We start from the raw sequence: 14,253 nt of genomic DNA on the forward strand, positions 1-14,253 counted from the left end.
TCTGGGACCCCGCAAGCTCTCCTTCCCGGGGCGGGCGGCCCCCTCCTGAGCATTCCCGCAGCCCCAGGTCGGTGCAAGTGTCCGTCCCTCGAGGTCCCCGGACCCCGGGCTGCAGGGGCCGGGCAAAGCGTCAGCCCCGACCTCTGGGGCGCTCGGGCCTCCCCCCTAGCGGGGTCCCGCGGGCCGAGCCGGGCTGTGCGCAGGACGCCCCTCCCGGCGGCTTTCGCGCCGCACCCCGAGGCTCCCCTCCCGGCGGAGCGTCTGGTCCGGCCGCCCGCCCGCCCGTCCGTCCGTCCGTCCGAGCCCTCTCCCGGCGGGCGCGGGGCGCCCCCTCTCCGGCGAGGGCGGGCGCGGGAGCCGCGTCGCCGGCCGCCTGCAGGCGTGTCCCCGCCGAGGGGCGCGCGTCCCTGCGCCGCGGCCGCTCCCCGCCGAGGCGCACTCGCGCTCGGGGCTCCGGGCGCGCCGAGCCGCTCCGCCGCCCCCCGCGCCCCCCGCCGGCGCCCCCCGCGGGAAGGGGCCATGGGCTCGCGGGCGCCCGAGCCGCGGGGCGCGGCGGGCAGCGGCCACTGACGCGGGGCGCCGGCTGCCAACTTCGCGCGCGCCGAGCGGCCCGGCGGCATGAAGACCAGCCGCCGCGGCCGAGCGCTCCTGGCCGTGGCCCTGAACCTGCTGGCGCTGCTCTTCGCCACCACCGCCTTCCTCACCACGCACTGGTGCCAGGGCACGCAGCGGGTGCCCAAGCCGGGCTGCGGCCAGGGCGGCCCCGCCGGCTGCCCCAACTCGGGCGCCAACGCCACGGCCAACGGCACGGCCGCCCCCGCCGCCGCCGCCGCCGCCGCCCCGCTCTACAGCTGGGAGACGGGCGACGACCGCTTCCAGCTGCGCCGCTTCCACACCGGCATCTGGTACTCGTGCGAGGAGCAGCTCGGCGGCCCGGGTGAGTCCCGACCCCGCGCGGCCCCGCGCGCCCCCCGCCCCGGGCGCGCTTCTGCGGGCGCCCAGCCTCGGCCCGGCTCCGCGCGCGCGCTCCGGACGGACCCGCACCCCGCGCCGCCCACCCATTCGCCCCCAGTGCCCGCCCGCCTCCTTCCCCGCCCGCCCGCCCCCAGAAGGGGCTCGGGGGGCCCAGGAATGGGGGTGGGGGAGTTCGGGGCGGCTGCCCGGCCTCCCGGGGAGGGGGCGCGGGGGTGCGCCGTGGCCCGGCAGCCCCCCGGGAGCTCCCACCCGAAGCGGGCGTGGGTTGACTTTTCAGGAGGCGGCAAAACTGCTGCCCCTGCCTCGTCCCCGGTCCGGGCGCATCGCCCCCCCCACGCAGGCTGGGTGCCCCCAGAGTCGAGCCCCTGCTCAGGGCCGGGGACTTCAGGGTGACGCTGGGCCCCGGGGTTCCCCGAGTGCGCTGCCCGGTGCCCCGGGGTCCGCGTCTGTTGCTGCAGACCTCCTGGCCAGGCTGCGCAGGGCACGTGGAGGGAGGTCTCGGCGTGTGCTGGGCGCTGGCCCTGGCGGGGACTCGGGTCAGGGACCAGGGGTGAAGCGGGGAGCTTCACGGGCACTGTGCCCCTCCCCCGCCGCTGCCCCGTCCCCACTCTAGTGCCGCCCTGGCCACAGTGGCAGGCAGGGACCGCGCTGCCCCTTGGAGGTGGAGACGCTTCTGCCACCTCATCATCTCCATCTCACCGGGCACAGCCCACAGTCTGCTGGACCTGCTCTTGGTCACCAGCAAGCTGGCCCTTGCCCCCCCCCCCATGCCCCCAGGAGAGACTGGGGTAGGGGTGGGGCTCCTCCGTGCCAGCAGTCCCCAGCCCCTCAGCACAAATTTGCGAGATGAGCCAGAGACAAACTCTGGGGCACTGCCTATCCCATCTTGCCTCTGGGGGTGCCTCAGGGAACTTTGCTGTGACCACCTGCGCCAGGCTGGCTGCTCCCCGTTTGGGATTGGGGCTCACCCCACAAGCTCCCTGGGTAGACCCACGTCTGCAGAGTACTCTGGGTTCTGGCGTAGGATCGTAAAAAAAAAAAAAAATGATTTCAAACAGCATTTTGACAAAAATTTTGAGTTCCACTCCGCCAGCCGCCCCTACCCCCAGCGAGGTCCTGGGACACCAGCTCCCCCCACTGCAGAGGCCCCCCTGAGTCCCAGCGTAGGGACTTGTTCTCCTGTCCCTTCCGGGCTGGTGGCTCCCGCCCTGAAGGTCAAGGCCCTGATCTTGCCTATCTGTGCCTGTCACTTGCCCAGGGCTCCACTCGGGCCAGTGAGACGAGAACCTTAAAAAAAAATTAATTTAAAAACAATGTGCGCCCTGCGTGTGCACCAGGCTCTGTGCAACTTCTCACTTGCTGGATCTTGTTGGACCCTTGCCAGCCCCCTGCAGGCGGGCAGCCCAGGGCGCCCACCCGCCAGATGAGGCATGGGAGGATCGCAGGGATTCGTGCCGGCCTCAGAGCTGGCTGTGGTCCAGATGGCTTTCCCGGGGGTAGAGAGAAATCAGGGGGAAGTGGGGATGGAAGAGAAACCTGGAGTGAGGGGCTGGAGGATGGGATGACATCGGGTGGGGGCCTGGGGGCCTCAGACCCCACTGTCCCTCTATCCCTTGGGCCCTGTTAGTAGAACCTGGACTGGCTGGGCTGGGTTGGTGGTTCGGCGGTTGAGCACTGGCCTTGCATGTGTGAGAGCTTGAGATTGGTCCTCAGCATCATTAAAAAAGAAAAAAGCCACAGGATGGGTTGTCCGTTGGGTAAATAAAACAGTTTTCTCCTGTCTCTGGAACCCCGTTGGCTAGAGGTTACCCGTCGCAGGAAATCACAATCTTCCTCGCTGGGAGCCTGGGAAACAGTTATCAGCTTGTGTGGGTTTGCGTGAGGCATTTGAGAGCTCTGAGCTGGGTACCTCCCTGGCCCACCGCCTAGCACCCCAGTCACTCCAGGCGTCAGTAAGTACCTCCTGGTCTCAAACTTTTGTTACTATGACAACCTTTCCTCTAGGGACTGAGATAATATTTTTATGTTTCCCTTGAATAGAAAAAAAAACCCACCATCCTAATAACTCCTGACCAGGACCCTGCCTCCTGCCCATCCCACCCCGAGACCCCTTCCAGGATCCACTTCCATCCCTCCAGTCTGCAGAACCCCAGTAAAGAAAGGTTCTAGGTCCTTTCCTGCATTGCCTTCCAGCCTCAAGGCAGTGCCAGCCCTGAGTCTCTCCCGAGAAAGGGAGTGGCTGGTCATTTCTGAACTCAGGAAATCTTCTCCCCTCTCAGGGAAAGCCGCAGGGAAATCTAACGAGCTCTCCACCTCCACCACCACTGAGAATCAAGGGCATGTAGCAAGCGGGTTGCAGACCACCAAAATCCTCTCACCACCAGCTCAGGGCAGGAGAGCGCTCTCCCAGCGAGGGCCCGGGGAAAGGCAAGGAGGCCTGGCAGGGAACACCCCGTCCTGCAGGCAAACTGGGATTCTCTTCTGGTTCAGGTGCTGACAGGGGCATCCGGCAGGTGTGTGGCAGTGTGGCAGGCCAGGCTTTGTGACCACAGCAGTACAGGTGACATGGAACTGGATCTTTGTGTGTGTGTGTGTGTAGTTAGGGAATTGGTGTCCGGGGGCCTGTCCGAGCCAAGACCCTCTCTCCCCATGCCCAGTCTTTCTGGGTGGAGGGGGAACTTCCCCGGCGCCAGGCCAGCTCTGTCCCGGTCCTGAGAAGAGACTCAGGGGTGCAGGTGCAGTCGAGGTGCCTGGTGGGCATGTGTGCGCCTAGCTCTGAGCAGCCCCCCGTTTCCCCCTGGCATATCTGTGCGTCTCCCCCTGCTGCTGCCTCTTCACTTAGAGGCAGGGCCGTGTCATCCCCGGGCCCCAGGCCCCTGCCTGGCCATGCTGCCCCTTGCCCCCGCGCCGGCCTCTGCGCTGGCCCTTCCTTCTAGAACACTCTTCTGGGGGTTGCCACCAGGTGACTTTGGGGAGCTTTGCCAGGTCACTGCTGATCTGAGCTCCCTCCAAACACTAGATTCATAACTGAGACCCGTGGGCTGGGGCCAGGGTTCAGTCACGGCACCTTGTCAGGGTCCCCTGAGCACTGAGCTGGGAGTAGACCCTGAGCACTTGGGCTGCAGGTCCCAACCCAAAATGTTAACCCCCTCCCCGTCCAGTCATCCTGCCTGATCTTTCCTTTGACCCTGGCCCATACTTGCCCTCCACTGTTGAAGTGGGGGAAATACTCCACTGCCTGCGTTTCTCCCGCTGCCAACGTCTCTCGCTGCCCGTGTTTCTCTCGCTGCCCCTCTTCTGGTGGCACAAGAGTGGTGAGGGCACCCCCTACTCCAGGCCAACTGGGACTCTGCCAGCTTTCATCCTCGCCCCGAGCTGGCCTGCCTCACCCACCTCCTTCCTGTGTGGCAGGAAGGACTTCTTGTCCAGATGAGGAAACCAAGACCCGGAGAGATCAGGCAACTCCCCCTGGGGTCAGGCAGCTGCCACGTGCAGGCTGGGAGGTGTGCATAGGTAGAAAGTTCCAGAACTTCCTATGCCCTCCAATTCATCCAGGATCCAGGTCCTGGGACTCCTAGGTGAAATTGCAGGTGATTGGGACAGTCACCAACACCCCTCCCCCATGCCCTTTTCTGTGCCTGTGAAATGCAGGCTTGTGGGAACAGTGGAAGTAGCAAAGCACCTTGCGGGTGCAGGTTTTGGGGGCAGAAAGTGGACACCTGCCTGCTGGGTGATCTTGGGTTGGAACTTGCCCTCTCTGGACCTTTGTTTCCTTGGCTGGATTTTGAAGGGGAGCAGGGCGGGTCTCTCTTTTCTTTCTCTTCCAATTTGCTCTTTTCATATAGGAAAATGTAACAGATTTTTGCCATTGATTTTTGAGCCTACGATTTTGCTGCATTTTGTTTATTGTTTTTTTTTTTAATTGTTACTTAGGGAGTTTTAGGGGAGTTTTTAGTTTTATTTGTTTATTTATTTATATTGTATCATATCATCTGCAAATAGTGATAGTTTTTTTCCCCCTCCAATTCGGATCCCCTTGATTTATTTTTCTTGCCTGGTGGCTGAGGTGAGAACTTCAAAATCTATATTGAACAATAGTGGGGCTGGTGGGCATCCCTGCCTGCCCCAGATTTCAGGAAAGACTTCAGCTCTTCACCGCTGAGTGTGACGCTTGCTGTGAGTGGTTATAAATGGTCATAACTGTCTCAAGGGTGCCCCTTGATTTTGTTGTGAGATTTTATCATGCACAGATGCTAAATCTTATAGAAAGCTCTTTTGGTTTTAACTTTGAGCCATACCCAGTGGTACTCAGGTTTTATTCCTGGCTCTGTGCTCACTCCTGGCAGACCTGGGGAGTCACGTGGGATGGCAGGGATCGAACCTAGGTCAGTCTCACGCCAGGCAAGCACCTTACCCGCTTATCTCTCCAGCATGAATCTTGTAAAAAGCCTTCTCTGCGTCAGTTGTTACTAGCACGTGCTCTTCATCTTTCCTCTTGTGACATGGTGTATTACATTCATTGACTTGCACACATCGAACCATCCTTGTATCCCTGGGATGAATCCTACTTGATCCTGGTATGTGATCCTTTTGATGTATCGTTGGATTTGGCTCTCTTGGATTCTGTTGAATCTTTTTGCATCAATGTTCATTAGGCATATCGGGCTGTAGATTTTTCTTTTGTAATTTTTAGGCTCTGTGATTTATAATGCTGTTAATGGAGGTTTCATGCATGCAATGTTCCAATGCCACACCTGCGAGTCCCCCCGCCCCGTAACCTTCTCCCCATTGTATTGCTTTTAGTGTTGTTGTGATGTCTGTTTTATAGAAGCTACTAGGATGCGCTCCTGTTTGATATTTTGGAAGAGCTTAAGGAGTAGGGGAGTAAGACTTCTCGGAAGCATAGGTAGAACTCACCAGTGAACCCATCTGGCCCTGGATGTTTGTTCTTGGGGAGGTTTTAAATTAGCATCACTTTCCTTTCTTGTGATTGCTCTTTTAAGGTTTTCTACTTCCTCCTATTTCAATCTTGGGAGTTTGTATGGTTCTAAGAATTGCTGCATTTCTTCCAGATTCTCTAGCACAGGGGCATGGAATTGTTCCCGGAACCTTTAAGACCTTTTGTATTTCTTTTTATTGGGGTGAGGGGTGCCCATACCTGGCAATGCTCAGGAGTTACTCTGCACTCAGGAATCACTCCTGGCGGCATTTGGGGGGACCATATGGGATGCTGGAGATCGAGTTCCTGCAGTGTGGGTGGGCCCCTGAGAGCCCCTGGGAGGGGTGGGCAGGCACCAGGACCAGCAGCTCCAGGGCTGCAGCCCATGTGGGATTTGTTGAACCCCCAGGTTTTCACTGATTCATATCTCTTTTTTACCCTTTTGGGTCAAACCCAGTGATGCACAGGGGTTACTCCTGGCTCATGCACTCAGGAATTACTCCTGGAGGTGCTCGGGGTACCATATGGGATGCTGGGAATTGAACCCCCTACCCTCTCCAGCCCTCTCCTTGTTTTCTTGCTGGAGGTTTCGTAGGTGGTGTTCAGGGGACCTGGACGCCGTTTCTGGGGATGCTCACCACCAAGGCCCACAGGTCGGGTCTGGGGTCCCAGGGTGTGGAGGGTGTGGTGCTGCTTGGGCCTTGTTGGGCTGCTACAGTTGTGCTTGGGGGCTTTTCAGGCTGCACCTGTAGTGCTCAGGAGGCCTCGTGATGCCAGAGATGGACCCCAAGTTAGGTGTACTCAGGGCACATGCCCTACCTCCTGTACTGTCTCCTTAGTCCATTATTACTACCACTACTACTACTACTTGCCCGCTTGAGCAAATCGATGAACAACGGGAGGACAGTGCTACAGTGCTACTACTACTACTAATTATTATTAAGCCTGAACCTCAAAATGTGAAGCATGTGCTTGTCTCTGAGCTGTGTGCTCCAAACTCTAGGTTTTTGTATGTAATCTTTTGGCTGTTGAGATCGAACAGTTAAGGTCAAACAATTAAGGGGGTCACAGTGTGCCACCCACGTGCTCCCTGGGGCCACACCCATTTTGGTCTCTGGTCTCACACACACCTGGCTGTGCAGGGTGCTGGGGTCCCCACCTGCAGAGCTCTAGAACAGTGCCCACTGCTTGATGGCATCGCCCGGGATCAAGCTCACAGACTCTCATTTGTCAGGGCTGCTTTCAGCATCGGCTTCTTTGCCCAGTGAACCCCGCCTGGCAGCTCGGAAGTTGCCTCTGTCCTTCCCTGCGCTCCTGCAGGTGCCAACCAGAGCTCCAGAGCAGCTTCTCATTGGACCACTTGGATGTATGTTTCCACCCAGAACCAATCAGTGCGCCCTGGAGGGGAGGGCCCGTGCTGATTGGCCAGGCCGCAGTCACGTGCTCACACCTGGGCACGGTGATGCAGCTGGGTGCTACCAAACCTTGGGACCCTGGTCTAGAAGCTGTGGCTGATGCTCTTGCCACAGTGATGCGTATCATGCCCACAAAACCTCAGTGGCACCCAGGTGGCCAGTGACCTTAAGTGCACAGCTGTGGACTAGGACTGGGCTGGCTGACTCATGTGGTGGCCGCTGGCTGTGGGCTGGTGCGATGCAACCCACCGGGCCGTGGACTTCTTTGCACCCAGCAGTGTATGTAGCCCGGGCACCTGCCCGTGTTGTGTTGGAAAGCCACAGCAGGTCGCTGCTAGCATCGTACTTGTGTCCATTGCCTTGGCACCAGCTGACTCCAGAGCCAGTGTTGATGCCCAGAGTCCAGCGTTAGTATTGGTCGGTGTTGGCACCTAGGGTCTGGGGTCAATGTCTCTGTTTGGGGCCTGGCTCCTGCAGCAGTGACCCCATTTCACATTGCTCCTCAGAACTGGGGCTGGCCCCTGCCACGGGGGCGTTGGGGAAGTGACATGTCCAGGATTCAGCAGCAGCCCGGTTTGGGGAGTGGGGGGTGGGGGCCTGGAGACCACGTGACCAGCAGGGGCAGCTGCAGAGGAAGAGGTGCTGGAGGGAGCCCCAGATCCAAAGGGTGGAGCTGGGGTTAGGGCTCCCCAGCTCTTGGCCAGATGCCCAGCGTGCCTCAGGACACCCCCCTGCCACCCGGTGAAGTCAGGGCGGGTTCCCTAGACCTGGGGAAGCTGCTCTGGTGGGGACAGGGTGGGTGAGGGGCGAGGAGCAGGGGACCCCTTCTGAGTTTCCAGGGGAACGTGGCTCTCGTCCTCCCTGTGGGAAGGCAACATGACGCTGGCTCAAGGCTCAGCTCCCCCTGGGCTCGGCTTCCCGAGATCTCTGCTGGAATCTTCCCCAGCAGCCCTGGGCACACGTCTCAGGAGAGAGATGGGGAGGAGGAGATGGGAGGAGAGACGGGGGAGACAGAGAGGGAAGAGTGGGAGAGACACAAGCACGAACACCCACAGGCCTGCTCAGAAACAAAGGGACAGACATCGGGAAGCGAGAGGGAAGGTGACTTAGAGGGGGAGCCACGGGGACGGCTCACACCTGTACATGCAGTCTCACACAGGCCCATGGCCTGTGCACACACACACATCCCACACACACATGCAAATGCACCCTGTGTGCTCGTACACACAAGGCACCTGGGCACACACGTTCACTCACGCATATATGGACTCCGACACATTTGTGCATGTACACCTGTGCACTCACACACACGGCTCACATACACACAGACACACACAGACACTCACAAGGTACCCACGTGCATGCACACCTAACCGTACACATGCATGTCCACACGCACTCACAAGTACACATGGGCACACCGACGCACGCACACACGCGCAGGCTCCTGGAAGGAGCAGACCGAAGTGCCGCCTCATGTCTCACCCTCTGCCACCGGAGCTGCCCAGGGACTGTGTCCCTGCCGTCCTCCTGCCGCCACTGTCCTGTCCCTCTGGCTCCCTGCTCCTCTCTGTTCCCGGAGGCACAGTCTTCCCAGAGGCTACAGGACACTGTGCTGTCCCCGCGGTCTCCTCCCCACTCCTACTCTGTCTCCCACCCCAGGGCCCTCCGCCTGACCCCACAATGTCCCCTTCTGTGGTCTCGGCCCTGAGCCCGCTTGTTTATTTTATGTCTACTTTTCAGGCCACACCCGGTGATCCTGGCTCTGCACTCAGGAACCACTCCTGGCAGTTCTCAGGGGACCACATGGGACCCGGGGGTGCAACCCAGGTCAGCCACGTGCGAAGCAAACGCCCTCCCTGCCGCACTCTCTCTCCAGCCCCAATCCGCACCCCTCTTCTCCTGTTCAGCTGGGCTTCCTTCTCCAAACCTTCTCCCCTCAGTTTTTCACTGCTGGCTCGACCCCAAAGCTGCAGGCACATGCACCCCAAGGTTCAGAATCAGTGTCCTGGCTGGGAAAGTGACTCCAAGGGCCAGAGTTCACATTTCCATGCAGGTGGCCCAGCCTGATTCCCGGCACTGTGGGGGGTGGCCCTGAGCATCGAGCTGGGGGTGACTCCTGAGCACCCCAGGGGTGGCCCCACACCAGAGACCCCCCTGCAGACAATCCCTGTTGGATCTTACTGCCTTATGGACAGACCACCAGTCTCTGTGAGGGGAGGGGCTCCCCACACCCTGGCCCAGGGTGCGGGGCAGCTCTGTAGCAGGAAAGGGGGCCTGGGCTGACTCGGGGTCTCTGGCCTTCATTTCCCGGGGGGATTGTGGCGCCACGGCTTTCAGTCCTGTGCCTTGGGTTCTTAAAATCCCCCCATCCCTAAAACACCCATTTCCTGGGGTGTAGGAAGTGGACACTCGGAAGAAGGCCTCTCTTCTCCCCCAGGCCTTTGTGCATCCCCACGAACCCTCCTGGATGTGGCTTTGTCTCAGCGCAGGGATTTTTTATTTCATTTTATTTTTATAAAGTTGTTCACAGTAGTTCATCACAGATACTATTCAAACACCAATCCCACCACCATGCACCTTCCCATCACCGTAAGAGGAAAGTGCATGAAGATTATTGTATTTCATCCCAAGCCCTTGTATAAGAGATTACAAGCACGTAGGTTAAGCCCAAACAAATGTGTGCTGCTTTTGGTACATCAGTGGGCAGGAGTATAAGACGTTGCTCAGGACATTCTGTGTTGCTCTCTTCCGGGAGCTTTATTTCATAGTTTCTGGATCTTGGCCACTGATGAGGTTATATGGTGCCAGGGGCAGTTTGTGGGTATGACTGCCAAGCTACTGGAAAATTAGGGAACTGGGGTGAGGAGGCCCAGTCCTATTCCAAGCGTGCTTGGAGATCTCAGCACGGGTCCTGCAATCCTGTTTTTTTCTGCAGGTTCTCTCATAGGTGAGGCTCATCTGAGTCTGTGGAGAGCGGCCTTGAGCAGGGCTTCACAGTTGGGTTCTGGAGGTTTTCGGCTGCCAGGGCTCTGGTGGTGGTGGGGGGGGGGGAGCAGGGAAACTCAACCTGCCCCCTTTCGAGTTGTCCCAGCCTGGCTCGGGCTCAGGACGTTCCAGTGCAGGGATTAAAGCAGTAAACAGTTTTCAAGCTGGAACAGGAAGACAGACAGGAAGTTATGCCTGTATGTGGACTTTCAACCTGGATTTACTCCCAGGGATGCTGTGGCAAGGGCCTGTCCTCACAGAGCTGACCTTTGGGGGCCACAGATGACCCCCAGGATTTATGGATACTTAGGCTTATGCTGTGTCAGATTCAGGCCAGATGATTCGAACGTGCTTGGACCTTTGGTCATGAAGACACTGGGACATCCAAGGTGGGGATGTTGATGGACCTGGTCACTCCTGTGGGGTCTCTGACTGCACACGGGTCATGTCCACATTTCTCTCAGGTGTGATGGAGTGGGATTCTGGGGCCCTTTCATCTCCTTCAGTATTGAATCTATAGCTACCAGTCAAGTAGTTCCCAGTCATCACTAACTTTCTAGAATCATGTTCATCTGGAAATATTTGTTATAAGAGAAGACATGGAAGGATTTTTCTGGAAGCTGTCTTGTTGTCTGTGGTCTACATCCACCCTTCCTTCTATCCTCATTCTGTCATCCGTCAATCATTCATCTGTCCTTCCACATATGTATTCTTCCATCCATTCATCCTTCCGTCATTCTTCTAGTCACCCACCATCTGTTCATCCAGCTATTCATAATCTATCCATTCATTCCAGTCTATCCATCCTTCCACCATGAATCTACCATCCATCCATCCATCCATCCATCCATCCATCCAACCATCCATCCACTCATCTACAATCTGTGTATTCATCCATCACCCATCTACCATCTGTACCCAGTGTCTCCCCCCCCATCCGCCCATCCACTCATCCATCCACCATCCATCCTTCCATTATTCTTGCCCATTCACCATCCATCCTTCCACCCTCCACCTTCCATCCATCCGTCATCCATCCATTCACCCACTCATTCATCCATCACCCAGCCAGCCAGCCAGCCACCACCCACTACCCATTCACCTATCACCCACCCACCCACCCATCCATCATCCATTCATCACCCACCCGTCGCCTTGATGAGCACCCACTCTGCAAGGCACCAGATAAACCTGACGAGCTGGCTCCATACTCCCCGGAGCTCACATTCCAGGGCGAAGGGAGAGAAAATAGTTTAAAAATAATGGATCAGTGATTTCACACAGACGTCATGTTCTAAAACAGGGTCAGGAGGCAGCACTCGAGGGAGGGGATTTTGCGAGGGTGTCACCTTTGAAGGGGGTGCCATTTGAACTGAGCCCTGCAGGGTCAGGGGAGGCACCCCTGAGAAGCCAGGGACAGTGGGCAGCATCACCAGTGGAACCAACCTTCACTTCCTGTTTGGCAGGACCCCCGAGTAGTGCAGGGAACTCAGGGCCATTCCGGGTGATACTCGGTCAACCTAGAGCTGGTGGTGTGGCCCTGAGATGCTGGGGAGAAGGTGTCTCTAGGGCCACACCTGGTGGTGCTCTGGGCCACGTGAGGCTGGGTTTGAACTTGAGTCCCAGCAGCCAGCAAAACTGAACCATCTCCCTGAATTGTTATTTTTTCTTTTTTTTCTTTTTGGGTTACACCCGGTGATGCACAGGGGTTACTCCTGGCTCTGCACTCAGGAATTACTCCTGACGGTGCTCAGGGGACCATATAGGATGCTGGGAATTGAACCCGGGTCGGCTGCGTGCAAGGCAAACGCCCTACCCGCTGTGCTATCGCTCCAGCCCCTGAATTGTTATTTCTTGAGTCAATTTTTAGCGAGTTGTGTTTTCTCAAAGTAATTTATTCGCTGAATGTTTCCAACTTATTTGCATAAAATTCAGCATCGTCTTTTTTTTTAAGATTAAAAGAAAAAGTCTCTCTTTGATTAGTCTCCTTTTGCCTCCCTAATCCTGTGTATTTGTGTGTTTTCTGTCTTTCTCTTGATTTATCTTGCTCAAGGAGGGCTCTGGTGAAAATTGCTTGTCAGTCCTCCAAAAGAGCAGAATGCCTTGAAGTGGTTGTGTGGCTGCTGCGGGCATCTCAGCCTCCGGGCCGCGGCCCTGACCACTCGCCCTCTCCCTGATTTCAGTCCCGGTCCCACCCCTGAGAATCTGCCCATTTTAGATAATCATAAGTATGTCGAGTCAGTTGGCTGAAGTATTCTGCTGTGTGCGTGATTCCTTCTGGCTTGCCGGCTGGCAGGGCCTAGTGACTCTCCGGGTGACTCACGGCCAAGGGGCTAGTGGTTTCGTGTGAGCGCCTGAGGATGTGGTGCTGCCTGGGCCCTATGGTGCCGGGGGTTCCGGGGTTACCTGGAGTACCTCGCCTGTCAGTACCTGGGGGGGCCATGTGGTACAGAATGGGCCATAAGCAAAGCAAATGCTTTAACTCCTGTTCTATCCCTTAGCTTATTCTTTGGGAGCTATTTTGTTAGTATTTTTAGGTATTTGAGTTGAAAACATTTTTTAACCGTTAAAAAAGCACACACACACACACACACACACACATATATGCACACAAAGGCTCAACCTTCAACATGTTAGTGATCTCTTATAGAAGGACTTAATGTCCCTGGGTGAAATACAACAATCTTCACACTCTTTCCTCTAAGGAAAGTTTTTTTTTTAATTTTTTAATTGGATATCCTTGAGATAGAACATCATGAAGCTGTTCATAATAAGTTTTGGTCATACAATGATCGAGCACCCATCCCTCCACCAGTATACATTTCCCACCACCAATGTCCCCTGTTTCCCCACCACCATCCCTCAGTCACCCACCTTCAGCCTTCCTCTATTGGAGGCACATTTTTTGGGGGGGGGTTAATTTTCTTTTTTAATTTTTATTAGTGAAACACCATGAGGTACGGTTGTAGACTAACAAATTGTTGTGCTTGGGTTTCAGTTATACAATGATCGAGTACCCATCCCTCCACCAGTGCCCATTTTTCACCACCACGGGTCTCAGTATCCCTCCCACCCGCCATCCCCCCATCCCACCCTGCCTCTGTGGCAGGGCATTCCCTTTTGTTCTCTCTCTCCTTTTGGGTGCTGTGGTTTGCAAAAGAAGAATTGAGTGGCACCCATGTGGGAAGCACTTTTAAGGGAAGTTTTTTGGGTCATTTTTAACTGTTTATTCATAGCAAACAATACAAAATAAATGATTTCAGTTCGCTTTGGTGCAGTGGGGTGGGGGTTCGAGATGGAAACATCCAAAATATGGTGGTGGGAAGGTAGAATGGGGGTAGGGTTGGTGTTCGAATATTAAATGTAATCAAATACTGTGAACTACTTTATAAAAATAAAGTAAAATTTTAAAAACTAAATGTGCTGCGGAGCACAGAAATAAACAAGTGGGGAAAAAAAAGAATATTTTTAAGGATCAGAACTTTCTGTCAAGCACCATTTGGGCTACATTTTATGATTTTCAAGCCACAGTGTATTTTTTTTAATTTTTCCCAAAATGATTTTTGAAGATCCTGAAATTATAATTTTGTTTCGAATAGTGCTAAAATTTCCATTTTGTTCCTGCACTGACCCAAGAGTAGTTAGTAGAAAGGACATCAACAAATTCATCTTATTTGCTTACATTGTGGTTATTAATTTCTAGTTTTACTGATAAGTTGGCTCTTGAAATATGACTTCATATTTTTTTTTTGGTAAATATTCTACTTGAAAAAAGCAGATAAAGTCTCTGTCTGTGGAGTAAAAGAGCTTTCTGGATAATATTATCCGAGAAGTCTTGTTATTTATTTCGCTTTGCTTTCTGGTTTTGCTGAAAGCTGAATGAGGCAGGTCAAAGTCTCTCGCTTCAATAGAATTCTCTCCATTTTAGCTTGTGCT

General features: G+C 55.7%; 1 protein-coding gene across 1 annotated transcript in view; it reads left to right on the forward strand.

The window, feature by feature from the left end:
* The first annotated feature begins 486 nt into the window (after positions 1-486).
* Positions 487-14,253, forward strand: part of GSG1L (GSG1 like) — a 157,550-nt gene continuing 143,783 nt past the window's right edge. The window contains exon 1 of the mRNA XM_056138858.1: positions 487-937. Coding sequence (XP_055994833.1) covers positions 619-937 — 319 coding nt within the window. The 5' untranslated portion in view covers positions 487-618. The remainder of the gene's footprint in view (positions 938-14,253) is intronic.

The sequence above is a fragment of the Sorex fumeus genome, unplaced genomic scaffold (genome assembly GCF_029834395.1).
Source record: "Sorex fumeus unplaced genomic scaffold, SorFum_2.1 ptg000130l, whole genome shotgun sequence".
NCBI classification, from domain to species: domain Eukaryota; kingdom Metazoa; phylum Chordata; class Mammalia; order Eulipotyphla; family Soricidae; genus Sorex; species Sorex fumeus.